Source organism: Xiphophorus maculatus, chromosome 1 (genome assembly GCF_002775205.1).
Source record: "Xiphophorus maculatus strain JP 163 A chromosome 1, X_maculatus-5.0-male, whole genome shotgun sequence".
Lineage (NCBI taxonomy): Eukaryota > Metazoa > Chordata > Actinopteri > Cyprinodontiformes > Poeciliidae > Xiphophorus > Xiphophorus maculatus.
The window spans coordinates 3,851,785-3,879,284 of NC_036443.1; the positions used below are offsets into that span (position 1 = coordinate 3,851,785).

Sequence of the window (27,500 nt, forward strand, 5' to 3'; positions counted from 1 at the left end):
TTTGCCATTTCTGCTTCTAACTTTTGGAAAGGTTTACCTTTACATGAACTGCTGAGACTGTTGAGACTTTTAAATCTTTGCTCAAGACATTTTTAGTCTTTGGTGTTTGATTCAAACAGTTTGAATTTCTCTTACGATGACAATAATGAAGCATATTTGTTTTTTGTTTTAACCTTATTTTGAAATATATAACATTGTTGTCCTTATTGTTGCTATCTTGCTTTATTTCATGGTCAACATTTGTTGTTTTTATGTGCTACATAAATGAATTGACGTTCTATCTTTGTGAAACAGGAACAAACGTAAAGACTAACAGAAATGCAGAAATTCTAAGATTGCGTGGTCTCCCTCAAGTTGGGGCAATTCCAAACATTCAACATGCTAAGGTTAGCGTGTCTTCATCAACACAAACAGAGGGTGTTGAACAGCGTAGCATGAGGTTAAGCGGTAAAATTATTGGGTCATTCCTGCAACAACTGGTTACTATTGAGCACTACTTGTGCTCAATAGTAACCAGTAACCACTGGTTACTATTGTAATCACTACAAATTTTGCAGCAGGGACGCCAAAGCCTGGCAAATATGGCAGCTCTGTGAATCTCATGCCACAAATTTTGTCAACATGTCAAAAAGCAAGTAGTAATAAAACACTCCGTCCGTCACTATCAGTTACTCTGTACAGCTCTGTACTAAGGTTTTTATGTTCAACACTATATAAACCAAACTAGACTTAGAATGATGGATTCATTAAAAACGTCCTTTGAGACCAGAGTTTAGTTTCACAGTTTAAAAAACCAAGTCTTCATTTTTTTAATTTTTTAAATACTCCCTCCCACCCACACCCCCAGCTTGATATTAACAAGTAACCTTCAGAATCTAGTAAGTAATATTACAGCCAGATTCTTGCCAACATCTGGTGTTGTATTTTTATTGCATTTATTGTCTGCTAGTAATTACCATTGCCTTCCTGTCCTTCTTTTTATTGTTGGTGAATAAATGTGCATTTATAATTTCACATGTGAGTTGTGTTGTTGAGCCCAAACGGACTTTCCTTTGTTTGCCTCATCATTCCTGTTCATTTGATGTGAGATTTGCCAACAAGCAGAAAGATTACCTTGATTATCTTCTGTGGTTTTTAAAACCTGCTCACACTTTTTAGACTATATTTCATCTCAGTTCCCCATCTTTGGGTAGCAAAAACACACAAAAAATACACAAATATATAATTTATTTGTGGATATATGTTATTTTGGTGTCAATATTCAATTTAACAATACATTAAAATCATGTTATCTTTTTGTAATAAGTATTTTATGCTGTGTTTCTGTCATATACAAGTTGCAAATTTGTCCTTTTCTTTTTATGAGGTAGCTTTTCATAGTCAATTTGATCTGAAAACACACCGATCATTTTAGAAAGCAACTGTTTCACAAAGTTTAGCTGTGGTTAGCGCCGCAACATGAGAGTTTTATGAATCTTCATTTAGCTCAGATATTACCAGCACCCCCTGAAACACTGGATGAAGGTGTTGCGGTTAGGCTGAAATCTGCATGGTCTTCAGTAACGCATTAATCATTTTAGAGTTGTAGTTTTTGGAGAGCTTCGGAAGTATCTGGGTCCTGTTTGCAGCACTGGTGTGGCTCGTTTGTGTAGGATTTTGAAGCAAGACTTCCCACACTGGTCACATGCCTGGACAACAACATCAGCTCCTCCACAACCCAGTGTACAGGTGTTGGCTTTACTCTTGCTAGGTGTTACCAATGCTTTGAGGGGATGGCTGATAACTGGGTCCTACTCTCCATCTCGCTACAGCTAATAGGATTAACTCAACAACCAAACCCAGGTTCTGCACTGTCCATCTTTTGCTATTTGGATGCCAACAATAATTTCTCTCATTATGGCCAGGCCTACTTGACATGGAAGGAAAAAGGGAGTATGTGGTGGATTCGGCAGAGATGGAACCTTTACTGTTAGCCAACAATATATAAACCCCTGTAGCTGCTAACCTGATTAAATATTGAAGCCTGTTCAAGTATAAAAGTGCTAGTGCTAAGCTGAAACTAATGGTGGAGGACCAGGAACCTCCCATGTATAGCGAAACAAGGTGGTGGAAACAACCTTAAGCAAATGTGACTCCTTTGCTAGCTTTTGGCTAACTTGTTTTCATTCAGAGGGACAGGATTACACCAAGAAGTTGAGCGAACTGAGATATTCAGGAGCAACACCACCACACCATGCTAACATTGAGTGCAGGACATGTTAACCAAGAATATCATAAATCCCTTCACAATTACAAAAGTTTTCCAAATTTGCCACAATCCAGTTTCTAACAAGCCATGAAGAAACATTCAATGTATTAAAATGTGAAGAATCAACTTGTTTCAATTAGAACTGAAAAGGTCTATTAGTTTAGGCAATTTCCATACCGCCACATGTACATGCTGATGTTGTATAAATGAAAATCAGACAGAAAGCTACTAAGGTCTAATTGAGATTAACAGATCTGGTCAAAGGATGAGTGTCAGTTTTGTTATGTATTTAATTCTCCTTTTATTTCACTTTTCATGTCAGGAAAACATTTCCTAGTTCATTTCATCACCAAATAAAAGACTTATTGAGCAGCGTTTGAGATATGTTCTGTCTGTTGGTGGAGATTGTTCAGGTTCAGGGCCAAGCAACATCCTACAAATCTTACCTCAAGCTTGTATTTTCCTTATTCGGCCCCGGTCACCTCATCGGGCTGTGAAATGCTTCTCCCTGACCCGCGGGGGGAGATCATACCCAATCTGACATGATTTATAAAAATCTGATGTCCGTGTGGGAAATGAGTGGTGTGTGTGTGTGCTTACAAATTTAATTTAGTGTTCTAAAAATATTGCTGAGACCGTTAGAAGGACTTTACTGAAACTGATTGTCTCGCTGAAGGTAAATGAATAAACGTCAATAATTGAGTCATGGATGAATTCGAGTCATGCTAGCTGGGTTCACATCCGGCTCCAGCTGCTGCTGTGTTTTAGGTGCATAGTTTCTGTGTGTGGTTAGTCTCATTGAAGGAGCTTTGAGATGTGTTCTTTTTTTTTTTTACATTTTCAATCAAAAGAATAAAAAAGAAATCTTAACCTGCTTAACATGAACAAGCAAAATGTAACTGCTGTTACATCTCCCCACACGCCGTCTGAATTTAGCCATATAAATTGACGAGTTCGTTCTTAAGCTCCTCCCAAAACATTTTATACACACAGAGCACATGGCAATACTGAGCCACTGAGACCACAAAGCAGTTTTCACCAGGTTTTCTACCATCACTGTAGGGAAACATCACAGTACAGTGAGATATAATAAAAGCAAGAATATTCAGGGTTTTTTTTCCCCGTCTGTACAAACCAGGCTCTAGTTTGACATGAAGCAGTGAAATGACAGATGACACTTATGGCTTCACAACTGGGCAGGGTCTTGTTTCCATAACAAAAAAAAAAAAACATACGATTTGTTGAGTTTCATTTGCTAAGCCTACTAAAAAAAAAAGGAATTAAATACAAACAATAATTTGTTGACATAGAAATCGACTACTACTGACTCGTGTACTTGGCTCCACACAGTACAGTGCCATGTGAAAGTATTAATACTTCTAAAAAATGTTTTCGCCTTTTGAGACATTAATACAAAGGAGTATTGGGGCCAGGCTAAGAAAAAAATAAGTTGTAGTATTACAAGTATAGTCATAATATAACTAGAATAAAATCATTCTTGCATTATTTTGACGTTATTTTCATAATTTTGTTACTTTATTCTCATAAATCTCACAAATCTTTGGCAGCTCTTCCAAACTCCTGTTTGCTAATCATCTTGACCGATGATGTCTTGACTTTCTTTGCTATTTTGCAAATAAAAACTGTCTAGTTTCTGCCTGAGCAAAGCTTGTAGAGCCATGTCCTAAATGCCTTGGTGCTCCAAATTTCAGCAAAAGTCACCCAACTACACGGGCGTACTTCACTCTGCGGACTCATTGGAGACGTCTACGTATGTGGTGTCACACAGGAAGCTGCTCAGTGTGAAACAGTGGTCACATTGAACTATTTTGAATGCAACACTAAGCTGATAAGACTGAAAGTCGGTGCAAACAGTAACAAGCCACGTTGCCACTTTGTGGCGCACTATCAGTTTTGCGCTGGCTGCCCTGGTGGAGAAAAAACGGGGCTAGGCACGAAGTCAGCTCATCAAGCTAGCTAATGTCCATTGGGATTGTGGGAAATGAAGGAATTTGTTACGAGAAATTGATGTAATTGGTTCGCTCGACTATAACATCTCAACCGTCCATGGACAGTGTGTACGGAGTCAACACTGCCAAATGAATACGCCACAGTATGCCCGAGTATGTGGGATCCTCAAACCTGAAAAGCATTGATTCATGGTGAATACAAATGCACAGCATGTTCTTTTTACATTCAATTCAGGAGCAATATTTTGACGTTTGTGACTCTAATGTGACAAAAGGCGGAAAACTTCAAGGTGCTTGTACATTTTGGCAAGCACCGTATCTTTCATTTCATAAAATTTTCAGTTTCTCTAAGAGTTTTACACAACCAAAACAGTACAATTAGACATGTTTAGACTGTTTTTTGCACATTAAAAAAAAAAGATTAATCTGCTTGCTTGAAAGCATTTTAAGAAGACACAACCAGTAACAAACACTTTGGGGGGAACCCAGCCCACAGTGGGCAACACCACCACAACGTCGGTCACCTCAGTCCACAACACAAACAACTGGAGAGGAAATAAAGGAGCATAAACAAGAACAATTAGGAAATAAAAAGTGTATCACATGTCCAGCATCTATCGCAAAGAAAAACAGGAACAGATGGAGACGATATGCAAATATAAGAGAAACATATTTATGCTACCAGTGGGTCTTCCCCGTTACCCAGGAAATGGACATAATGTTGCCCACACTGGAATTAACAAAATTTTAATCTTCTCCCTATTTAGAAATTGTTTGTCAGAACCTGAGTCTTTGGGCCCTATAGTTGGGAACCAAGGCACAAAACATGCCAACATCAAAAACAAAAATGCGTTTTGGACGAGATGGGGTACGATGTATCTGCAGATCAGAGAGGTAAGGACACACAAGGCCACTCTTATGGGTACAATAGCTGCGTTTCCATTACAAATGTGAGCAAAACCTTGTCGATATTCCATTAATGTCGAAAAGACCCAATTTCCCAACTGCGGTGTTTCCATTATTTAAGAAACACAATTAAAATCATGCCGTGCCATCGTCCTCATGTCACTTCCTCTTTTCTGCCAGCTTTTGAAACTTTTTATTGAAAAACGTGACCTTTACCAAAATTGCTGTGTTAGCATTAAATTAACTTATTTTCTTAATTCCAATTTGCACAATTTCTGTGGTCAATGGAGACAGAGCTAGTGAAAGTCTCACCACTAGCTGCGCAATCTGAAATTTCTGAACTGGATTAGCTTAATGAAAATACGGCAATTTTGACAAAAGAGCTGTTAATCAATGAAAAGTTTTAGCGTTAAGATGAGGTGGATTTTGAACCTATTCAGGTGTGATTTTCATTTCATTCATCCTTTGTTAACTGAAACACCGCAAAATTGTACGTTTTTGACTTTAACAGAACACTGAAAGTTTTGCGCAGCTTGGAAACGCAGCTTGTGAGTAAGATGATCAAAGTGTGTGAAGTCAGTCGGTAGTGAGGAGGATCGAAAATGAATGACTCTGTGATAGACTGGCACAAAATCATTTGTGTTTATAAAATGGCCTCAGGTTCTGCAGATTTATCAAACGTTTCATCATTTTTTACTCTCCGCTGATGTTGTGCCCTCATACGACACTCTGATTTGGCTTTCAACATTCCCGTTAGATTGTGCTGGTGTCACTCGCCTAGTGGCCCTCTGAAACAGCACAACATGTAATTAGCTGCTACCTGCACTGAAGCATCCTGCTCTTTTGTTCTCCATCTCAGCCTGCTGTTACAAAGGAGAACTCACCCCCGATGTGCAAACAGCACACGCGGTCACATGAGGCAGACCTCAGAGGCATCTTTTCACCTGGAAACTGATTCTAGATTTATAGGACGTCATCTAAGCGGAGCAGCCTGATCCTGACAGGGACAGAGAGGCAGAGAGAAAAGAAAAATTTATGCTTCCAACATGAGAGAGTTGGCTCTGGCAAAGCTCCAGCACGTCGCCCCGGACCGCAGGGTGACGTGGAAAAATGGATGAGAGAACTAGAGAGACAGAATCCCTGCAGAGGAGGGCTGTACGGATCCTGCAGACGCCTCGTGGTGTGTGTAGATTTGCATTCATGCGCCCACGCAGACTCATAAGAACAGCCGCACATCCACAAGGTGACACAATGACACAGATGCACATAAATTTTGGATGTAGGTACTCTTAGGCTCAGTGTGCATCAGCCAAAGCTGCACAGCTTAATGTTTTCCATTTTAAAGCTGTGTGCGGTGATGATGTGCAGAGAACAGGCTGCTTTTAACTCTGTTTGAGCTCAGATCTATCCTGAAGGTTTTGTTTATATTACACTGGCTCTCCTCCAGGAGAGCAGACTCACAGTTAGCAGGTTGAACGTCTCCCAAGCTGATGAAATATTTGAATCTGTGTGTTCTACAGTTTGTTGAAGTGAATAAAAGTTTAGATGTAGTGGCATAATGTTTTTGAAAAATTCAACTTTTCATTTCAGTTACTTTCTTTAGTTGGGCTGTTCTTTTGTTGTTGTTTTTTATGCTGAAAATAATTGCTAAAAAAATGTAATTGTTAGACTTTTGATTAATTAGTGTGTATTTAACACCCTAATGTTGCTATTCATCTATGACTAAAAAATTAATTAATTGTGTTTTTGTTGTCAAAACACAATTAAATTAAACCGAGATGGTTAATGTGAATATAGCAAACCCATTATATTTAAATCTAAGTATGAGGCAAATTAGTAACATTTAGAATAATTGGACGTAAGATTCATAATCAAACAAAAATATTCCCGTCTTTAGTGTGGATTATATTGTCAAAACAGCTGCTGACAAACAGGGTTGCGAAATTGTTTTACAATTCTTGCTATGAAGAGGGAAGAATTAACTGTAAATAAGTAACGCATTATTTAAATGTCAATATTTTTTCAAAACTGCTAATAAATTCAGAAACATTTAGAATTAGTTATATATGCCTGAAATAAATGTTTTGATTTTGTTTTAAAAACTAGATGCGCATTTCATGCTGCTGAAGCATAACATGATATATAGGAACTGTCAACGTCACTGGGCTTGATGGTTGAAACCCACTGCTTCAAATAGCATGCCAGGACAACTTCATGGAATAATTAGTTTGCTTTTATTCTGAGGTCAATATCTTCGCTGGAAAGTGCAGAAATAACTTCAATAACCTAACTAAATGGTTGAAATGTATTTACTACAAAGTCTGTGTGAGCAACTCCATCCTTTATATTTTTACTTTGGTCTGAAACATCACTAATCACGAAAAGAGCGTTAGCCGGTGTCAGCTAGCTAGCTAGCTAGTGAGTGAGTTTGAACTCGGCTTCCTACACGCAGGACCGTCACCACGCTCCTGAACTTATTAATTCACAATTATATCTAGCTTTTAATTGAGGCATGTATAGTTAATTATATATTTAATAAATTATTTCTCTATTTATTTCCAGTTTAAAATAATTATTTTACAGTATTTTTTATTTTATTTTAATGTGGCTCGCTTCACTCTTCCTGCCATTCTATTTCTTCATAACAGCTAAATACAGTTGTTGAAGCTCAGCCAGATGTAGTTCATACGCTGGCCAATAGGTGGCAGTAGACTGTTTCTTAGTTGATTGGCAGTAATTCATCCATTTCAGTCATTCGTCCAGCCTGTTTTGTCCATACTCCAACACACCTGGATATGAATGACCAGTGTATCATTGTGTTTAAGTAGGAAAAGATCTAAAATGAACAGGACAAAGTCCTATTCACCAAGAGGTATTATACAATTTTAAAATATAACAATAGTAGTGCTGACAAATGTAGCAACAGCAATTCTGTAACTATGATTTTCGGTGGGATGTTTTTCCCATTTGTGGAAATGTACTTAAATGAAATGCAGGGTTTTTCAAAACATTTCCAGTGTGAGGATAAGCCAGTGCTATAACAGATATTTTTACACACCTTTACCAACTGTAAATAATTAATTTCTTTGGTTTAAAATAAGCCCCTTGAATTGGCTTTGATCATAATGTAGTCCCCCCCATGCTGTGATCCTGGGCTTTGATGACCCAGCATGTGTGTGTCCTTTCTACAAATCAAAGCACCAGCTTTATACTGTCTGTTTCACATTTCAAATAAAAGAGAGACTGCTTAGGTTGTCCATCAAACTTAGAAAGTAAGCAGCTGGGAACGTTGTTATTGCTTGTCTTCAGATCTAAAACACTAAAATTTCCATTGTAATTTGAATTAGCAGAAACTTTAAAGATCCAGTTTCCCTTTTCACTACAGAATCAGGTCCTCTATTACACACAAACCCCGGCTGTCATTCCTGATATGTACTGTAGTCAGACTTTAATTCTGCTTTTTGAACCACTGAATTTCCAAAAAGACAGCAGTGGATCCTTCAAGGCCTGTAAATTCCATTGGATCAGATTTATGTGTCCAGCACATCTTACAGAAGCTCAACTGGATTAAGATCTGGGGAATCTGGAGGGCAAGTCAGCACCTCAAACTTGTTGTTGTGCTCCTCAAACCATTCAGTTCCTTCGATTCATTTTATTTATATACCGGCAGATTCACAACAAATGTCGTTTCAAGGCACTTAAAACTACTGTGTCGACCTTGCGCAAATAAATAAATAAATAAATCATTTAAATCCAATCATATATGCAGATTCACACACTGTACAACCAAAACTGTTGTACCGTAGATTTTCTACTGCCATGTGTTTGGTCTCTCAGGTTTGTAAAATCAGCCAATCATTTTAAAATCCTCCTGTGTGAACAAGACATAATTGATTTTTACTGGATTCTCTTCCAGAGGCCTTTAAGCTCAGAGGAACATCTATTATACACAGAGGTGTATAAAAGATGGTCAAAGGACCATTGGGCCAGATTTGTAATATTAAATCTGCCTATGCAAAAAATTACATAAAGGTGACCTGACTGACTGCTGTTCTCTCCATACCCTTTGGTCTAAATCTCTCACACCTAAACTGTTTATGACCCGTTTAGCACCAAACAACTCAGGGGTCAGGTTGGAGAACTAAAGAGTCACAGTTTACCCAGGTTGAGCCACAGGCTGCCAGAAACATCACTGAAAATGAAGTGTAATGTTGCGCCTTGTCTGCTAGATAAAGACAGCTGCTGCCAAGCTTTGCCTGCAACTAGTTCAGCTGCCTCTAAGTTGCTAAATAATTTATAAAATATTTTTATATGCCTAGGATTATTTTAATGTGACAGGCTCTCAGAGGAAGAGGGTGGCATTGAAATATCAATTAAATCCCACACAGCCAGAGTCTTTATATATGTTGTGTTATTTTACGTCCTAACATTTTTGCTATTTGTGGGTTACCTAATGTCAGTAAATATGAATGTGCAAGGCACAAATGTGAAGCAAATAGAAGATAAACCTGAATATGTGGTGAAATGAATCAGAACGCATTCATCCAGGCTCCGTTCCCTGTATGGACAGCAGAGTAAACGTGTGGACTGTTCCGTGGACGTATACGCGGTGACTCGTGCCTAACGTGTCCAATTAGGAGCACGGAGTGCAGCGCCAGAAATAACCGGCTTGTCGGCTGGTATTTTATCTGAGCTTTCCAACAGCAGTAGATGTCTGACTCTGTTAGTGAGGTCGGTCACCAAACAGGCAAGAAAAACCTGCGAGCTGGACGAGACGGTGAACAGCGTGAGCGTGTGTTCAACGCGAAGACAAAACTCTTTTAACGATGGCCAGAGGCAGCTCTCTCCTTGTGTAATGCATCTAAATGATCTGGAATCATTTGATTTTACTTAATAAATTACACTCCTTATAGTTAGATAAGTGGGTGTGGCTCAACTTTTATTTTGTGTTGGACTGTTAAAGTTTAGTATTATCTGTGAATTCTCTTTAAAACTAAACAAAATCAGCTTTAATTTCCAAGTGTCTTTGTTCTAACATGCCTCCTAACAACCTGACAATTTCAATTAAACTTTCTCCAGGCAGCAATGAACTGAAGCTAATTTCACCTAGAGAGCTAAACTGACTCCAACTGTGATGAAAACAGGAGTTTTTACATGTTTTACTTCGTATTGACTCAGCTTTATAATGCAAATTGTCTTTTTTTTTTTTTTGCTCCCCTGAACCAGCAGAGACTGACTGCTGTTTTATAGTGCACTGGGTGTAAACGGAGAAACTGCCCACTGACAATTTGAGTGCTTTCTAGAACAATCCTCCCAGTAAGGGAGGTAGAAAGCCCCCTAAAGTAATAATGGTGAACATCAGCAGTGACGCATGACTTAATTCACTTATTAACCAACTTGATTATTTCTGTGGAATTTTAAAAGCCTTTCACTTAACCGTCATGACACAATTCAACAGTTATTCTAACTCTGCTTCATGTACAAACATAAAAAAGTGACAAAAACAATTACCACTAACTCTACCTGAAAGCAAAGACCAAGAGTTATGCTAAACCTCAGGAATTAATCAGAAACATTACATCTGCTAACGCTTAAGCACTGCACCAACACTGTGTGTCTCTCATTCCTGCTTGACATTGAGTTAGCATACACCTAAATGCGTCAGAAAGGAAAAATCTAATATGCTTTTGACTTGAAGAGGCTGACTGCTACTTTTACTCTTAATTCCTAAGAAAGCATCAATGATCCACTAAGTTTTGCTTGTATCGGTTGGACCTCTGAAATACAAGAATTGTATTTGGCAATCCTAGCAGCAGGACTGCTGCACTTGTAGAAGTGCCTTGAAATAATAATAATTCAAGAGTTTAAAAAAATCATAGATTAAAATAGCATCCTAACTTCAACATGTTGTACGATTTTGTCTCCGACTCAGTGCATTCTTAGTAAACTCTGATATGATTACCTTAAAACATCCACATCCATCATCTCACTGACATCAAGCTGACGTTTGTAATAAAGTGAACTGTCAACGTTAAAGAGAAAATACCCCATCATGTGACAGAAAGCTGATTTCCCAGGATGCTTCAGTGCAGCAGGTAGCTCTACATTCACTCCACCAAGCAAAAATCATCTCTGCACTGCAATGTGAGTGTTGGTTGGAGTTCTGTGATTGATTGGTGTGGCGTAGAGATGGAGAGATGTGAGGCGAAGCAAAGTGCTGACAAGCTTATCCACAATCACTGTTTCCTCAATCAAGGAAAGTGTGATTGTGCTCAAGATGGGGCCCCTGTTGGAACAAAGTGGATGTTTTTTATCTGACTGGCAGGCCTTTGACTCGCTTGTGGTGTGAAGACATCGAAAACATCGTTGTTGATGCCGTTGTAAAGATTGTTAGCAGCGGTAGTGTTCACACTTACGACACTCTAACAGAACAAAGAACCACAACAGACATCCACACTCTCTGAATGCCACCATCTACAACTCAACCAAGTGCTGCCTCTGAGGTTCTAGAAAAGAGTGGGAGCGAGCTGTTGCCATGAAAGCAGAGCACGGCGCTGCTGCTAAGAAGCGTTTCAGATATGGCCCTATGTTCCTTTTAGTATCCAGAAAAGTACCCTGCTTTTATTCTGAAAAAATGCTCAATAGTTCAAAGCCGGGTTGTTTCTTCAGAAACCGGGTCCGTGTCGGTTTGTTGTTTGGCTCATTTTTCTCTCGCTCTGATTTCCCCGGAGTATAAAAGCTTTCAGTTTCCTGTCTTTGCCAGGACAGTAATCTGCTTCACGGTCCAGCTCTGAAAACACTTCTTCAATGCCAAAACGAGTCGTTGACATCCCAGTGTGTAAGTGGAATCCATTGTTGCCTATCAAAGTGAGAAAGCATCTGAGTGCGATCCAACTCCTGCATGTTCTAGAGTGAAGAAAATATTGGTGCCGGTTTGCATTAATTTCAGGGTTTTTTGTGCCTGCATCACACTGTTTCCTGTAAGCAGAGGGCTTCCACAGCGTTACTGGGTCCCTGGGCAACTCCTCCAATCACAAAGAGGATGCTGGTCGTCTGCAGCAGAGCAGAAGAGCATCGTGCAGTGGGCATGGGGGCCACATACTCCCAGCGCCGCTTCACTGGGTTGTAGCTCTCCACTGAGCCCAAGGGCGATGGCTCATTACCTGCAAAACAAAGAACAAAAAGGTCAAATTAATGCCAGTTATGTTGTAAAGTCTAAAATAAGCCTCAATCCGGTCAGTCAGTGAAGGAACCTGAGGTATAGGCCTGCTGCAGCGTGACGTCACGCGCAAGATCCCACTTCACTTGAGCTTTACACTGTTTACACTGAGCTGGTTTTCAGGGAATCCAAAACACTTTTGATGTGATCCAGCCGCTCGCTAACACGACTCTTGTGATCATTTTGAAATCAGGTCTCAGACTGAAACTTTTCCATAACCCCCTGCAGAGGTATGAAGCACACTATGCATTACTCTGCATTTTAGCAAACAAAACTGTCAGAAATGTAAATACAATAGTTTGTTCCATAGCGAATCACCATGTTTTAAAGACACAGCAGCCATATTGGATTTTGAGATTTGGAGAAAAAGCACAATTTGTTCTTGGAATTCTGACTTTAGGGTGCCTTCCCATTGATTGATTCTACTTAAAACTATGAAGATTTTTTTCCATTTGAATTAGATTTTTTATTTCATTCATTCAATAATAATTATGAACAGTTCGTGTAAAATCTAGAAGAAATCAAGAATGAAAAGGAGCAGAAAGAAGCATAAACTCATTCACATGAAAAGAAAATTCATTCAGTTAGACCAGGGGTGGGCACTCCTGGTCCTCGAGGGCCGGTGTCCTGCAACTCTTAGATGTCTCCCTGGTCCAACACACCTGAATCCAACAGCTGAATCTCCTCCTAAGTGCAGTCAAGTTCTCCAGAGTCCTGTTAACGACCTCATTATTTGACTCAGGTGTGTTGAAGTAGAGATGCATCTAAAAGTTGCAGGACACCGGCCCTCGAGGACCAGGAGTGCCCACCCCTGAGTTAGACTAATCGTGGTTATCCATGCAGCTAGCAACGCTTCAAAGTCCCACAACAAAATTAATTTGTATTCTTCAGCCGCCTCATCAGCAGCTTCTAAAAGCTTAACTGACACACTTCTCCTGAGGGACACGAGCGACACAATCAGGAAGGAACTTAGCTCTGTCACAGGAGCCCTGAAAGCTGATAAGGCAGCCATGACCTGCCACCCAATTCCACAGTCAGCTTCTTTTGTAGAAACACACACACTCATCCAGACACACACTAACAGAATATGAGATGCCGCTGCAGGTCTGATGCCAGGAAATATTACACAGCACACTGCAAAGGCACAAAATCTTACCAAGTAATTTTGGTCTAGTTTCTAATGCATATATCTGAAATAAGGTAAAACTAGCAATATATAGGAGCTTAAGTCAATAATTCCTTAATATTGATTTAAAAAAGCACTAGCTCACATATAACAAGACCATGTAATAAGTAAAATAATCTCCTAATGGAACTAGTACTTCTTTGTCAATATTAAGGAATGATTTATTTAAGACAAGCTCCTATATCTTGCTGAAAAGTTAATTGTAATTTTATTTAGTTTAATTTCAAGTGTGCTAAGATATCTGAACTAGAAACTAAACCAAAAATACTTGGTAAGACTTTGTGGTTTTGCAGTGCAGATAGTCACAGCTCAGTGTAAAGACAAAGAAATCTCACATTTAGACAAATCAAAAGTCCCACGTTTCACCTTTCGGTATGTTCGGTTTGTAATCATAACTGTCAATTTTCAGTATGAACTGAGACACAAATTTAAATTCACCTATAAGTTCAAAAATGAATCTAGAATGACTTTTGTTGTTCTTTTCTTTATTTCGCATTCATTTTAAACACAAACAAAATGAAAAGTTTGTGAGCTCTAGTAGAAGAAGGGCTGCCAGCTGTCAGGATGCACTTTTGGCAGGAAAGCGTCTTAAAACCTGCACGTTATGAATTTTGCCACAAGATATTTTTAACCTTAAAACAACAACAAGCTTGAGTATTCCAGGCTCCTGGAGAAAAGCCAAGCTTTTGTTTCCAAAGAGAAAAGGAGCCAACCAACGTTGGCGCAAGGAGCGAACAACAGAGAAGAGCAGACATACAGTATAATTGACAGCAAAGGTTTTTCTTTGATACATTTGGAAAACAAAGCCTGGCTCAGTAACATTGCTGCTGTAGCAGCTACCTGTCTAGCTGTGCATTGAGTGGGCAGGTCAAACTTACGTCACTTATTTTCTACCTGCTCTGACCTAGCAGAGGTTTCAGTTTGTTGAGGTTTTGAGGTTAGGCTGGACTATGTTTGTTTGTCCTCAGGTTGTTTCCTTGACCGTTTGAAGGCTATATTTCCAATTGTTAGAGTTGTGTAGCATAAATACTCCCAGTGTTCTGTATCTATCATGTGTCAGGGCTGTCATGACCTTTTTTTTTTGACTATGACAGATAAATTTATGAACAATTACAAAATCACATAATTGTGTTAAAAATGTGCTACATTTCTTCTAGCCCCTCAGATCTACCTTGAAGAAAAAGCAACCCTACTCCAATAAAATCCAACAATGCATCTTATATGAAACTATTCCATTTGTTCTATTTGTTCTGGGCAGGAATAAGATCCCGAGGAAATTCAGAAATGTTCAGTACTTAGATGTTTTTAGTATTTATTGTCTTTAAAATGTCTGTTCTGACCTTCTCCTTCTTTCCCCCTCTCCTTCCTCTCTCACATTAGTAGCAATGCGCTCTGTTATTATACATCAGGCAGACCTAAGTTGTTGCTGTTTCCATGGAGACCCACATCACAGCAAGTCCCCAAATAACGTAGCCCGGTTATTGTGTGTGCATGTGTCTGTCACAGACTAAGACAATCATGTTGGAAGAACAAGGCGGTGGTGGCGGAGCGGCCTTTTCAAAGTGATCCGGGCCTGTTCAGCCATCATCTCCTTTATCACGAACACACTCTCTCTGGACGACACACACACAAAGGAACACCTTGCCACAGGATGCTCAAAGGCTTTTCATCACTGCTTTGATTCACAACCCACAGACGTCATGTCACTTCACCCATCCTTTCTCCTTCTTTTGACCTTTGTTCTCCGTCTTCTTTACTGCTGTTTACGTCACTATCTCATTTTCCTTTGCTTCCCATTGCTTACTTACAGCTTTGCTGTGCTTCTGTTTTTAACTCTTGTTTTTAACTTTGCAATTCTTAACCCATTTTCTCAGTCAGCCGCCTCTGACTTGATTTCCTGCAATTATTCTTTTTTTTCTAAACTCTCCTCTCATTTCTCCTGCCTGTTCTATGCCTTTATTTTTTCTGCTTTGCACATCTCACACAATTGTCTTTTTTTTGTCTGTCACCTCACCAATGTTCAGCCACTGTTGCATTGTTCTCTCTCCTTTTATTGTGTTCTTTGGCTTTTCTGAGAATAACGTTAGACTCTCTACTCACTTGTGGATCCCAATCGCAAAATAACCAATCTCCATGTAAACACTGTTGAGTTAAAAAATATACAACATTTTTTGACTCAGTTTCTAGAGGTATTTTTTGTCTTTATTGTATCCCTTTTCATCACTGCTCCTTCTTTCTTCTACACTAGATTATCGAAGCAGACAGCACCATAGACAGACAGGTGCATTAAATGAAGGAAATGGAAGCAACTTCTATCTATTTTTCTATAGGTTGTTGATGTCTTTTCTCAGACAAACACAATAGATGCTTTATGTTATTGTTTTAATTAGATGGATCCATTGACATTTTTCATGTTTGTGATTTTTGCATGATGTTGATACAAATGGTTTAAAATTTGCCACATTGGGCGCCACCACGGAGTAGTGGTTAGCGCGACCCACATTTGGAGGCCTTGAGTCCTCGACGCAGCCGGCGCGGGTTCGACTCCCGGACCCGGTGATATTTGCCGCATGTCTTACCCCCTCTCTTCCCCCTTCCTGTCAGCGTACTTTCGTATAAGGGACACTAGAGCCCACAAAAAGACCCCCTGGAGGGGTAAAAGAAAAACATTTTTGCCACATTGTACATGGGAGAAGTTTCAAATTGCTTGAAATGGTTTACACTCTTTTCAAACTAGGTGAACACGTTGGTGTCTCTTCTGCATTTTCTTTGCTATGGACTACTGTTACAGTTTGATTTCTAGTTGGGGTTTTTTTTGTTTTGTTTTTTTTTACGATGTTTTAGGCTTTACCAGCCTGTATTGTACAGAAAACAGACAGGAAACAGGGGAAGAAAGTAGGGGAACATATGCAGCTAATGGCTGGAGACCACGTACAGAACCCAGGAGAACTCCCTCAAAGACTATTACCTCTTAACATGGTGTGCACATTTTCCCAAATGAGCCACATGACTGTGTTAAGAGTTCATCTTGTGGAAGGTGGGTTATGGTTTGATCCCCCACTCCGTCTGTCTCCATTCTTTTCTTGGGTAACACACTTCTTAGGCTGGCAAGGCAGCTGGTGGTGGTCAGAGGGCCCGGTGTCACCCGAACAAGGTCACAATTGTCTGTCAAAATTCAGTAGCCTACCAGTGAATGAATGTGTGAATGACGGAATGTACTGTACTTAGACTAGATAAAGCACTTTACAAGTACAGGACTTTTACCATTAGCATTTAACAAAACGATTGACGATTCGCACAATCATGTCCGGTATTCTAAAAGAATCTGGTTTTGGTCATCTCCAGGAAAATGTCTGACTGCACTGTTTCTCTGTTATACAGTGAGGTGTTCTGTGATGTTGAGGTCAGAAGTTTGTGTAAGTCAGTCAACTTCATCCTGACCAGATTTGCTCATTTGTCTTTGCTTTGTCCATTGGTTCATAGTTCTGTTGGCACAGAAAGGACCACTCCCAAAATGTCATGGTGTACTGAAGAAATAAGAGTTCCTTTCGAGGTGCATTGATATAATAAACCTAAATGGTTATGAATGGAAGTCCCTAAAATCCATCAGAGTGTGAGGAGAGTAAGGCTTTTTTTCTTGCCATACAGTATCTTTCTGCTTTCATCTCAACAAATAGCTTTGATTCCAAATCAACCTTATCTGAACGTGTTCTCCACATTCACCGCCTGTCATGTCTTATGACGTCTTATGTTATAACATGGGGAATTTTACACACAAAAGTATTCTGAAGTTAACCACTTATACAGATTATGTCAACATCTTAGAAACAGAGAGATAGATTTGGTTGTCTTGGTGACAAGAACAAGTTGACACATATTTCTGCCTCTGTTTTGTCAGCTTGTTCACAATGCAGGTTTCTGTTAATATGGCATAAAAAGGAAAGGTTTGGGTGGTAATAATAATGATGAAAGAAATCAAATAAATAAAGTTTATCAAATAAAAATAATGAGTAAGCCCTGGATGTTGGCTTGCTTCAGCAGATAATATACATGTATTCATAAAATGATATGGATGAACATGCAACTCCAGTCCGTCCTCTGGAACAGCTGGCATGTAATCATAATTTGCATCCATGTATCAAGTTGTCACTCATAGTTATAAATGAACACATTAAGGCCTGAACAAATATAACATCTAATCTATGTATCTGGGGCATGGTAATTTTGAAATTCAATTACACTCTTAAAAAAATGACAGGCATTATGAAAACACATCAACGTTAAATCAGTCTGGAAGTTGGGTGACTTAATAACAATGCTAATACTATCTGATAACTTTGGTCAAAGGAGATAGCTGTGAGATTTCATTGGATTAGCCCAATGTCCTTCAAGAATATGAACCAATGGGCCGACAAGTTTTTTAAAAAACACTTTTTTGGTTATTATGACAGCCCCAGACTTGTCCCTAACCATTGGCTGACCAAGCATTGCCCGGTATGGCAAATGGCCAGTCCAATTTCTGCCAGCAGCAGAATCTCCCAAACCAAAGCAGGGTTCTAATAGTTTTACGTTTTTCATTATAGTTTAGTTTTATTTCATTCTGACTTTTTGTTTGTCTAATTCAGTTAGTTTTCAGAGTGTGTTTACTAGTTTTTATGAGTTCTTATTAGCTAGATATCCTTTAGTTTTAGATTCGTTTTTATTAGTCATTGTCATGCAGTGGTTTGTTGATGGTGAGGATGGGCACGGTGAGACCCAGGGTGAAATGGAGAAAAGAGTTTATTCTACTCCTCAAGGTTCTCAAAAGTAGGAAACACAGGTGAGCAATGAGACATGAACACAGACTCAGGAAGGGGAACAATGACTTGACAAAGACAAGAATCCAGTGGGGAGATTAAATACACAAGGGAACGATCAGGGAACAGGAGACAGCTGGAACCATTATAAGTAATTTCCCTTTTAATTGTTTATGTTAAAAACATGTTTTATGTCTCACAAGCTCAAAATATCCCATTAGAATAACCTCTCACACACACACGCGCCCGCGCACATTCCATTCCACTTTCCTCAAAGCCTCTCGTTGAATCTTCTTTCGCTCTCGTCAGGACGAGACTGACGTGTTACTCAAACACTCGCACACACACACACGATCTGAACGGCTGTCCGACCGAATGGCTGATCGTCACACTGAGCTCCAAGAATAGAAGAGGCTGCTAGGGCGCATTAGGCCTTCATGTGAATGTGGTAAACCAAATCTGACAGGTTTCAATCAATGTAAAGCACAACTGAATATGTGATGTTTTTTTAAGAATAAGACAAAATATGGAAAAAATGTGGGCTTGGTGGAAGTTTTGTTAAACATTGTCAAAAAATGACCTCTGTTGAAAACCGAGCGGCTGTTTTTAGATAAGACAGGAACATTTTTTTGAAGTTGCTCTGTGTCCATGAAAAAAACATCAACAAAAAGGAAAGAAAGAAGGTAAATTAACACAGTGTCGCAAAAGGGCACGCATTGGACGAATCAGAACTTGTTTGGCAATCTGACTGATTTGAGTTCAAGATTAAGTTCAATATCTTGGTATAACGGCAGCTGCATTTCCATTCCAAATGTGCACAAACGTTAGGAGATATTCAGCTAATGTCAAAAAAATCAAATTCTGCAATTCCGTGAAATTATCTTTCGACCATTTCCTTTCATCGTCTTCTTTAACACCATCCAGTTGTTGATCACGTGACTTGTGTGATGCAAAGTGTTAAGGCATAAAACTACCAAGTGCTAACACTTTTTATGAAAAAACGTGACTTTTTTCCAAAATTGATGCGTTTCTATTCAGCAAATTTATTTTCAGAATTCAAATTTGCACAATTACACAGTCAATGGAAAAGCAGGGATGAAAATTGATGCTCATTTGCCTATGGGTATATAAACTACAAACATACAGTATATTTTTGAATGCATGAAAGCATTAATATCTGAATGTTGCACATAAATACACTATGGGTAAATGTTACTTAAATATATCTAAAGGTGCATCCACACCAGCACTACAACTGCTAAAATCTGACACCACTTCATCTTTCTTCACCTTTCGTGAAGAAGGAAGTTGCACTCAATGTCTTCTTCAGAGGTTTTTCCAATAGTACAGCACCTCCGCAGGTGAAGAGGTCAACATTTTGTTCCATAGGGTTTGGTTGGTTTGATATAGTGCAGTGTGAAAGTGAACCGCACCAACTGAAAATGGAACAAATGTTGCAATTTTGGTCCCCAATCAAACCGAGTCTACCAAGTTACCAGGTGTGAAAATACCCTACCTCTATAGAGTAAATATAGAGGTGATCTGTGCAACTAAAACAGCAATACATGTTTTGTCTATTCATGGGCAGAAATGTCTTAGCAACAAGAGAAATAAACAGACAGAAACAGAAGCTGACTTTTGTGAACAAGCTGTCAGAGAGCAGATGAAGGAAATGAGATTTATGTCCAGAAAAACAAAACTTGAACCACCATTAATGAACAAACTGATAGAAACAAGGTTCCAGTGAGTCAGAGGGCTCAGTCATGGACTGTGGATGACTGGTTTTCAGTGGGTTTCAGTGATGAGAACCAATTCTGCTTTGGCTAAGAGGATGATGCTAGAATATCTTTTTTGTGCCAGGAAACAGTAAAATGAGGAGGGAAAACATAGAGCTACTGACCCAGACCACCAGCTACGATGACTCTTCCTCCAAGGCATCCTGCCACAAAGTCCGCCCTCTTTTCCCGCATCCTGGATGTTCGGCTGGGTTTGATCCAAACACCTACCAAAAGAAGAACAACAAGAAAGACAGTCAGCCACCTCAGCCTAAACTAGTTTTATTTCCAAGTTTCTTTGAGAATAATAAATTCAAAATGCTGAAATTATTCAGAAAGTCCTTTGTATATATATTTTTGCCTTAACTAGGCAGTCACTCTTCTCATTCCAGGACATAAAAACAGTAAAACAGTCAGATTCAGCTGTTTCGTCGGTCAAGTTGTTGGATTTGTTTACCAAAAGCATCCATAGTTGCACATTGTACCGTACAGTTTAATGTTAAATACAGACTGCAAAAAAAGTGCACATATTTCCACTGTTTTGGGGTTTCTGTTAAATTGCGCAAATTGGAAATACAAAAATTAATTAGATTAATGGGAACATCAAAAATTTTGAAAAACATTTTTTGATAAAAAGATTTTGATTTTAGGATGAGGTGGCTTTTCGACTGTATCAAAATTAATGTATTTCATAAAACTGCAAGGGAAACAAAATATTTCCACTAATCTTTGGGATATCAGGATGTACAGGTTTTTAAACCCTTAAAGCATTCAAGCACACACAACAGGTTCCACATTGTCATACGTTATATTTGTCAAACACAAATGAAGCTGGGGTGAATGAAATGGCAAAAATCCATATCACACTTTCTATCCCCACTAAAATCAGAGCCAGGATTTTATTTTTAGCTAATGCAAAAACACAACACCTTAAAAAATATATTTGTATTTTTATTTTGGTATGTGTACCATTCGCCATAATATTTTGGTACAGTTGGCATTTATGCATAAGTGTGGTCAGACATGGGGCTGTACAGTGGCACAGTTGGTAGCACTGTTGCCTTGCAGCAAGACGGTCCTGGGTTCAATTCCCAGCCTGGGGTCTTTTTGCATGGAGTTTGCATCTTCTCCTTGCGCATGTGTGGGTTCTCCGGCTTCCTCCCACAGTCCAAATACATGACTGTCAGGTTGATTGATCTCTTAAAATTCTCTGTTTGTGCCCTTGATTGTTTGCCTCCGTGTTGCCCTGCAATGGACTGGCTACCTGAACCCCACCTTTTGCCTGTTGACCCCCATGAGGGGTAAGTGTGTTAGAAAATAGATGGATAGTCTAATGAATGTTCAAAAGGCCATCAACAACACCCAGGTAAAGTGCACATTTAGAGCTATAAGTGAAAGCAAAAGGAGGAAAATAAACATTAACATTAGCACAAACATTAGCACAAGCAGTAGCATTTCACTGCCCCCCATTAGCATTAGCCTTTTCCCTAAAAAAAGCTTTTAGCTATTTTTCTTATTTATTAGCCACGCTGAGTACACTGAATGGAGTAAGTCAATGTAAGACAACATGCTAGTGATGCCCCACATGCTACTGACAGCATTTAGGCTAATGTTAGCAATTTGGCTCATTTTAACTTGTACACTAATTTAAACATAATGAATGGCATAAGTCCATGTTACTCAACATGCTTGTGACTCTCCACATGTTATTGAGTACATTGCAGCTTACTTTAGATTGTAGCATCAGAACGCTGGGTTCCAACCGACGGGCACACTTTGGCAGGCCCCGTTTAAATTTCTGAAGAAATGTTCTAGTTTTTATATTATTTCCCCGTTAAGTAGTTCATTGGTCTGTGTTTCACAAAGCACTGCAGTCCAATCCAATTCTTATGTAGAATTCATGAAAGTCCAACAGCTGTTTTCTAAACTCTGTCAATTTTCTCTTTTAAGACAGGATGGAGGAATACACATGGTTTCAGTTTATGTCACCTCTCTATCTTGCTGTTACAATCTTGACATTACAGAAAGAAGTATGAAATAACTGCAGAGCCAATCACTAGATAGAGAGAGAAAGAAAGACAGCAGAAGCCAAAAGGTAGGCATACATGGAGGGGGAAAAACTGCATTTTACACAACAAGATCTGCCTGGAGAGCTCCCAGCACCCTGCTTTTTTTCCTACCTCTGGCTTGAAACCCCTCACAGATTAAATTTCTATATTTGGACCATGATAAGAGGTGACGCAATGCTTTTCCCACCGCTCCTCGTCTCCTGTGCTAGAAGAGTCATGGCAGGAGTTGGAGATGGCAGTTTACACAAATCTAATAAAACAAACCAACATTCTAAAAACAAAAATGGCTGTATGAGGTCACAAGTGAGTTGATTCATAAAACTATCAAAATGTGTAAATATTCTATTTGCTTGGGGTTGACCTTTGTTGCTGCTGCCTGCATTTATTAAACTCTACTTTCCACAAAGGCTGGGCGACATGACTTAGAATTTTATCTCAATATTTTGTGGTACTGTTGTGATAACGATAAAAAAACGATTTTTTACTTAGGTAACTTTATGGCGGTGACTGTACTTATAGCAGTGCTCCTCAATTCCAGTCCTCAGTCCTGCCCTGCATGTTTTAGATGTGCCTCTATTCCAGAACAGCTGATTCAAATGATTGCATGACCATCAAATACTGCAGAAGCCTGTTAATCACCTTTTTTTTTGTATCTGTTAATGTTTATAGGCATTATTGACTGAAAACATATACTTAATCAAATTTTGTATATAATGCTGTAGCTCCAGTATTCTGGCCAGAAACAATTTATTTCTATTTCCGCAAACAAAAAGCTGGTGACCTATTTAGTTTAAAGCCTGATGTGGATCAGACATGCTGGGTATTTAGACTGCTGAGCTTCCTTCCTAGCCCTTATCCACTCTTCAAATATTGAATAGCCAACTGGAAAATGACTTGGAAGTGAATACATTAATTCCTTACAACGTCTGAGACAATTTGATGCTTTCCAACACGGAGCCACTGGGGCGGACTTGGATGACCTCCAGTTGAAGTGTTATAGTGCTAAATCCAGAGAGTACTTTATAGGAGCAGTGGAGCAGTGGAGGACGCTGCAGAGGATCAAGGTATTACTCAGAGAAAAGATGGATGTGTCGGTGAAAAATATGTTACTTGGCAGACTGCTAAACAGGGTTACCTGAGACCAGGTATCTAACTGAAGAAAATGTGGTTCTTTTTGAGAAAACAGTTGATGAAAAGCGAAAATAATATTGTTTTTATTTTAAAACAACCCTAGATTCAATTGGAAATGATGAGCCCATCAGTACATCACATTGTGGGAAATTTTCTTTTTCCCATTTCTGTTAGCTTGTAATTATGCAGGCAGACTGAAAAAAAATCATTCAAAATTGAACAAAGCACTCAGACTATTTCAGAGGAAACATTCATCCTTACTCTTTATCATAATTGTTCTGTATTCATTTTTCTATATTTCAATCACTCTTATGGTTTGACATCTGTTTAAGCTAATCCGATAAAATATTCACCAACATTTTATGCATTCAAACACTTTGACATGTTCACAAATGCATATTATACACTGTAGTTGGTTTAATTTGAAGCTCCCATTACATTCCAATACGAAGCAGCCATGTTGGATTTTGAAGCTGAGTGCAGTGAGAAATGTTTGACTTATTAAGTCAGAATTCTGAATCAACATGGCTGCCTCATTTTAAAATGTGACAGAGTTCCAGAGAATCCTTAGAAATGTCCCAGTCAGGACTAGTTTTTCGGTCCCAGTCAGATCTGTATTCCAATTTCAAGCTGAATCACAGTTGGATATCTCACTTGAGTTCTAAAAATAAATCCCATCAACTGTCCTCATTCCTGGCAGTCTTCTGTAGGGGTGGAGTCTGTAACTTCTGCTTGGATAGAGGACGTTGCTCTCAAGCACTTTGTTTTGATGCCTTACATGTTTTAAACTTTATTTTGAAGAAGCTGTTCTGGGGATTACTTGATTCTCTCTTTTTTTTCCTTTTGTGGTCTTTGTCTTAAAAATGACAGATAAACAGACATGATCCTGCAATCAATGGATTAGTTTTTTGTCAGTGACTCAAGTTTCGAGTCTCAAGACAAATTTTTACCAAATCAAACGGAGTTAATGACAGTCATGGAGGGTCTCACTGGGGATCCTTCCACACAAACCTTGGTAACATAGCAATGTGTTGGTCTTTTAAGGTTGATCTCACAGGATTGAGGGCTTAAAAGGAGAAGGTTTATTGAAAGAGCTGCTGTAAATGTCATTTTAAGTTTCAGTATCTCTGCATTGTCGTTCTTAATGAAGGACTTGGTGGCAATTAACCCTCGCACGATCTTAAGACAGGTCTTTTAGACCCAACAAGATTTTTTTTCTCTGCCTGAAGTTGTGTGCACTTTTATGAGTTTTTTTATTTTGTGGTGTTGGAAACTGACCGTCTGACAGGGACGCAAGAAATCGTTTCTCAATAGCCGAGGGCCCAGAACTTCACTTCACAGCGAAACGTAGAACAAGGAGCTTGTCCTTACCAGGCTAGCTTCATACGGGATACACTTGTAATTCTGAACCCAAACTGGTGGTATCCTTGGCCTTCTCATTTTTCTGTTTCTTTCCTTTTTTAAATGAAACTGGAAACTTCTATGAATGAATTAATCTGCAGTTAAATGGACTTGCCATAACTCGTTTTCCCTCAAGAAGGATCTGTTGGACTCTGTGGCATTTCACTGTACATTTCGTTGCCCTGACAAATAATTTAAGTTGTTAAGTTTGTTAGTCTGTGCATGAGCATCCAAAAAGGTTGATATGAAACCAGTAAAAAAAACAAAACACAGGCATCACATTTTTAGCCTAGATTATTAATTGCTGTATTGGTCAATGGGTAATGACAGTCTTGATCATTTTATTAATCTTTTTAGTTTGACATGAGAAACGCACCACAAAAGAAGAAGAACATTGACCGCCTTGCCACCTGGATGGCCGATCTCAGCAGCTTGCTTCACAAGTATCTACAGCTGGATTCACTGAGTTTGCAGTCAAAACAAGAATACAGACTAAAGTAGTGACCTTAATGGCCCAGTTAGTGTAGCTCAAGTTTAGTTACCCTGTATTTAAGCTCTCAGGATTGTCATGTCCAAGATGACAGACAATCTACACCAGCATAAGTAACATCAACGGAAATAGAGTTCTACAAAAATATTTTACTTTCATAATATTTTCATCAGAGGCAAAAGTCTAATAAAACTGAAAGATTTGATTTTTCCCTCCGCAGTAGAGATCTTCAGAGAAGAGGGGAGACATTTTTTTTTTAGATAACATTAATGTGTTGAGGTGCTCGCTGGAGGAAGTAATGCAGTAGCAGTGCAGCTAAATGTTAATCTCTGTGTCAGAGAGACGGCAGGGCCACCAGCAGCTCGCTAATAGATATGCCGGCTGCAACAGACCAGCTATTCAGGCGTGGAAAATGGAAAGGAAAGATAGCATGCAAATTGTGTCCAGATATATGGGGAGAGAAAAAAGGGGAATGGAGCTTTCAAACAACCATGCAGGCTCCTAATTTATGTTTTTCTCCATGTTTTCTCTTGACAAATTGGCAGAAATAATCATAACTTGTGTTTGTTCGCCCTCTGAGCTACGTTGGAATCACGTCAGCATTTGTACTTCTTTGCTGATGGGGAGATAAATATGTTTGTTTTATTTGTGTTGTGTTAGGCATGTAATACCAATAGGGCTGAATATTGTAGCCTTTTTTAGCATGAACCATTCAGCCATATTCTGTGTGAAGCTACACTAATGGACATTTTGCAGGATATAGATGTGTTCATTTCTGACTGTTTTCTTATGTGTGAATGACAAGTGGACTGCAGATAGCTCCAAAAGCAGGAAGTGGACTATAGCATAGGGAATTCTGGGTAAATACAATCAAAAGAAACATGCTAGCATGAAAATGTCTCACAATAGCATGCCATTTCTCGCCAACAGAGAAATCCTACAACTGCTAAAATCTGACGCCACTCTGATAGGTATTTTGTTTACCTAAATACAAAGAAAGAACCACAGACAACGTTTATGAGTTTTCAACCAAGCTTCTGCAGAAGGAGAAAACATAGCAAACCACTTCTTCAAGGTGTTTACCAAGCGTTCTGACTCCCTGCAGCTGAGCCTGTCTTTTTATTAAGCAGGAGAAAGAAGGGAGTCGAGAGTGAAATGTGGGAGAGTGATAAATCAAAGAATGGCTATTCTGAAACAAGGAAGAACACATAAACTAACACACAGGCCCTTTAAGGAGGATCCCTAGATTAGAAAGCAGCTGCAGCTTCAAGGTTTTAGGTAAAAAGCAAAGTTTGTCTTTCACACAGTTTAACAGATTCTTCCTCCCTGGGGTGTGAATACTAAACCTTTAAATGAAAAACAAACTGGTAACTACTTATGTAAGAATGATAACAAAACATAATTATTCTAACACACTCCATTTTAGTTGCCATTTTGTGAAGAGCAAAGTGGTGCCCAGTGTCTCCTTCAGAGGTTTTTGTGTTGTTTCCTTCAGTGGTTTGTGGCACAGCGCCTCCACAGGTAAGGAGGGGAACAGGTATTTCAAAAGATATAGTTTGTTTGACACAGTCCAGTGTGAAATTGAATCTCACCAGCTAAAAATGTAACAAATGTTGCAACTTTGGTCTACCAGATTATCACATGTGGAAACACTCTAAGTTGTACAATAAAATGGCTGAGCCTTACTCTCTAAGTTCCACCAAGGGATGGAGGCCTTGGAACATCCACCCCATCCACCCTGCCTTTATTAAATTAAACTGGGTGACAGAGAGATGCTTTGTGTTTCCGGATGCGGAGGTCCCTCTGTGTCTGTGTGCATTCTCACCTCCACTGCTTCTCACAAAGCTTGTCAAGCAGAGAGAGCGCAAACCACTCTCCCATGAAAAGGAAAACAGGCTGCAGGTTTTTTTTTTCCTCCTCTTTGCCGCTTTAACCCGCAAGAAGGAAAGACAAGCCACTTAAAGGAGAAAACACGGCTGCTTGTCAGCACCAACTATTAATTCTCTCGCTCGATCCAAATCCGAAGTTTGGAGAGGAGATGAGGCGCTGATTTATGTTGGCTGGCGCCACTCTTGTATCTGTTGGGCCAACTGGCCGCCGGGGCTGCTCTCACACAAACCGTCGGTGGTGGCGCATGCAGGCAGCTGATTTGAGTGACATGTGGGGCAGATCCGTGTCTGGTGGACTCAGCTGGAGGAGAGGAGCGAGTGTTTATTTAAAGCTCAGAATCAATCCTGTTCCTTCTCCTGTTTCGCCCTCCCAGACGTTTCGCTCGCCTCCCATGACTAGGCTGCATATGACCGGCACAC

General features: G+C 39.3%; 1 protein-coding gene across 2 annotated transcripts in view; it reads right to left on the reverse strand.

The window, feature by feature from the left end:
• Window positions 1-825: 825 nt before the first annotated feature.
• klhdc8b (kelch domain containing 8B) overlaps window positions 826-27,500 on the reverse strand; it is a 153,623-nt gene continuing 126,948 nt past the window's right edge. For both annotated transcript variants that reach the window (XM_023334336.1, XM_023334341.1), the window contains 2 exons: window positions 20,226-20,327; window positions 826-12,287 (listed from right to left, as the gene is read on the reverse strand). In XM_023334336.1, the coding sequence (XP_023190104.1) occupies window positions 12,091-12,287; window positions 20,226-20,327 (299 nt within the window). In that variant the 3' untranslated portion in view covers window positions 826-12,090. The remainder of the gene's footprint in view (window positions 12,288-20,225; window positions 20,328-27,500) is intronic.